This window comes from Grammomys surdaster, unplaced genomic scaffold (genome assembly GCF_004785775.1).
Source record: "Grammomys surdaster isolate TR1022 unplaced genomic scaffold, NIH_TR_1.0 373, whole genome shotgun sequence".
Taxonomy (NCBI): domain Eukaryota; kingdom Metazoa; phylum Chordata; class Mammalia; order Rodentia; family Muridae; genus Grammomys; species Grammomys surdaster.
In genome coordinates this window covers 10,980,468-10,983,762 of record NW_021604792.1, presented here as the reverse complement: position 1 = coordinate 10,983,762, position 3,295 = coordinate 10,980,468, and the positions used below count along the sequence as shown (strand labels likewise).

At 37.2% G+C, this 3,295-nt stretch overlaps 1 protein-coding gene across 8 annotated transcripts in view; it reads right to left on the bottom strand.

The window, feature by feature from the left end:
- The window catches only part of LOC114632484 (killer cell lectin-like receptor subfamily I member 1), a 31,296-nt gene extending 28,324 nt beyond the window's left edge, over nt 1-2,972 (bottom strand). For all 8 annotated transcript variants that reach the window (XR_003713099.1, XR_003713098.1, XR_003713100.1 and 5 more), the window contains exon 1: nt 2,767-2,972. Coding sequence is in view for 5 of the 8 variants with exons in the window: in XM_028781019.1 (XP_028636852.1) it covers nt 2,767-2,780 (14 nt within the window). In the remaining 3 variants the exon portion in view is untranslated. The remainder of the gene's footprint in view (nt 1-2,766) is intronic.
- Between the last annotated feature and the right edge of the window lie 323 nt (nt 2,973-3,295).

Below are 3,295 nucleotides of genomic sequence, written 5' to 3'. Positions count from 1 at the left end.
GAGAGAGAGAGAGAGAGAGAGAGAGAGAGAGAGAGAGAGAGAGAGAGAGGCAGAAAGACAGACAGACAGACAGACACAAACACAGAGAGAGAGAGAAAGAGAGAGAGAGAGAGAGAGAGAGAGAGAGAGAGAGAGAGAGAGATCTAAATATATGGGTCATCAAATTAATGAAACAGGACCTATGAAGCACAAACAAGAAAGGGAAATAAACAGGCATCCACAAAATCCTAAAGAAACACAAAATCACAAATTAGAAATAAATTCATGCAAATGAAAGGAACTGTGGCCACCCCTGAGAACAAGAAATATTTTAATCAAATAATATTTTCATTTTTAGATAGAATCTCTCTACTTAGCCCTGGCTATCCTGATTCTTATTATGTGAACCAGCAGATGGGGTCTTTGCATTTAGTCTTGGCTATCTATCTTAGTACTTACTATATAAACTAGTAAACAGGGGTTCTTTATTTAGCCTTAGCTATCTATTCTAGTTCCTTCTATAGAATCCAGCTCACAGGGTCTCTCGATCTAGCCCTGGATGGCTATCCTGATGCTTATCATGTGAACCAGGAGATGTCCTCTCTACACTTAGCCTTGACTATCTATTCTAGCATTTGCTATGTAAACTGCAAACAGAGTATCTTCACTTCGTCCTGGCTAATGCAGTAGTCACTAAGCAAATCAGGCTGGACTTTAACTCACAACAACTGCCCCCTACCTCTGCTCAAGTGCTGGAATTAAAACAGTGTGCCACTATACCTAGCTCAATTGATGATTTTTAAACTAGTAAGTGATAAAAATATATTAAGTTGCTAATCCATATTAATCCATTTATTACTTAAATAAACTGCCAACTGTTGATTTTCAATGTGAATATTTTAGCCTACATAAATGTTAAACATGTGGTTAAGTTATATAAACAAGGTATTGTCATCATTGTTTTTACCTAATAAATACAGAGGGAAGCTGAGTGAGAATATAGTGATTGAAAAAAAAAAAAGGACATTGAGAGCTTGTTTAAAGTTTCTAGCAGGGGAGCACAGCTAGTCATATACTTGAACCCTTGGGGGCTCTCACAGGCTGAGCCACCAACCAACGAGCATACATGGGCTTGACTGAGGCCCTGGGCACTTATATGGCAGATGTACTACTCAGGCTTCATATGTATCCTCCAACAACAGGAGCAGGAGCTGTCCCTGAAGCTGTTGCCTGTCTGTGGAATTATCCTAACTGGACTACCTTATTTGGCCTCAGTGGGAAGAGGATGTACCTATCCCTGAAGACAATGTGTCAGGATACCCAGTGGCCAACACACTCTCAGAGGAGAAGGGGAGGGAAGAATGGAGGAGGGATAGTGTGTTGGGAAGAGACTGGTAGGAGGAGCAGCAATCAGGATGTACAATGCATAAAGAAACAAACAAATAAATAAACAAAAGATCCTGAGTAAGAAGATGAATAAGTTACAGTATCTGAGTCACTAGAGCACCAGGTGGACCACTGATGCTAATAGATATTCTTGACAAGCACAAAAAAAATCATGGAGTTGCAGTATGGTGTGTGTGCAGGTTTGTGTGGGAATTTTGAAAGGTTTCTACCTCACTCTAAATTAAAGCATGTCTTTAAAAAGCTGCTTAAAGATGGAATCTGAATATTTTAGAATAGTGGAAAATGTCTTGATATGTACATTTTTTTGATATTGATGATTTTTCCTAGCCATAATTTTATGAAAAGACAAACTGAAGTAAACGTCTGTAAAATGGAGACGTTTTAAGTTTTCATTTTTTTTTCTAAAAATTGGTTGTGTTCACGTATCCACCGACAAATATAACAATCATGTTAGAGACCTGGTAAAGTATTATGAATGCTGTTTCACAGCCAAACAAAGTGCCCGGTCACACTAGGTACATCAACAAAAGCCTCCCATAGCTAGGGCTCAGGGAACAGTGTGAAGAAGCCTGTTTTGTTTTGTTTTGTTTTCTGAGAAACTGAAAGGGAGTGGATCCAGATGGGAACAGCGGTGATTAGGAGAGGGGGAACTGTAATTTGAATATATTATGTTAGAAAAAATCTTACTTTTAATAAAAGGAAATAAAGGAAGATTATCACTCAGATCAGATGATTGAATGTCTGAGAACTGTATATGTAACTCAGTAAATGAGTACAATAAGAAGAGTAAGAACACTAAACTAATTCCAGCAAAAAAATGATGATTTTAGACACACATATGAGGAAAATATTAAATAAGTGGATGGAGCCATAACTACATAGACTCACATGGAAAGACTCACCGTTAGTCACAGATATACAAACAAACAATTAATTACATGTAATTTTCCCTAGTCAAACTAGTACATGCTTACAAACTAGACACAAAGGTACAAATCAGACAAAAGGGCAAAGACTAATACATACATACATACATACAAACAGACACACATACACACACACACTCACACGGTAAACTATTTTATCTATTTGTCACAAAAGGAATTTGTCGCTAAATATAAGAAACAAAACAGCATGCTCATCTGCTAAGCAAACACCTGAAGGTAGTGAGGGAACAAAAACATACTAATTCACTTTGAAAGAGGCTAGTCAGTTGGAAAAATAAAAATGATAATTAAAAAATCATACAGAAAGGAGAGATAGATTCACTTTCCACTATTGCTAATATTTCAGTAGTTTTGTTGAAATGTAAATTACCATCCAAGAGTGACACATGCTCACAACTTGGAAGAAATGCATGAGCTAAGGCAATGTACTCACCCAGAGCAATTCATCCTAGAGGAGTCCTGTCTGGTAGCGTTATCAAAGAATCCAAGAACTAAACAATGCCCCAGTGTGTCACTAGATGAATAAAATTGGACAACCGATGATGTGCTCCCAAACGTCCAGGAGAATTCTAAGTTGCAACACCTTTAAAATGCTCAATATTTGTGAATTAGCCTGTGGGAAGGAAGAAAGGAAGTGGTCTTTCACTGCTGATTTATTATTATAGCACTGTCCCCACCAGATATCTTCCAGGAAGAGAATATGTGAGCTTAGCATGCTACTGAGCTTACTTTGAAAAACGTTTCACACATTGTAGTTCACTTTGCTTTAGAATGTCTCAGGAAATGTTACGTGTAAAAGATCTTGGTGGAATACATCAAAGGAAAAATTATAAACTGGGATTACACAGACATTGAGTTCCACAGAATAAATAATGGGTAGTTATTACAGTGAATATTACTTTTTTATCCTTTTAAATAAGGAATACTTTTCAGTGGAAAAATTATACAGTGACTCTTCTGCT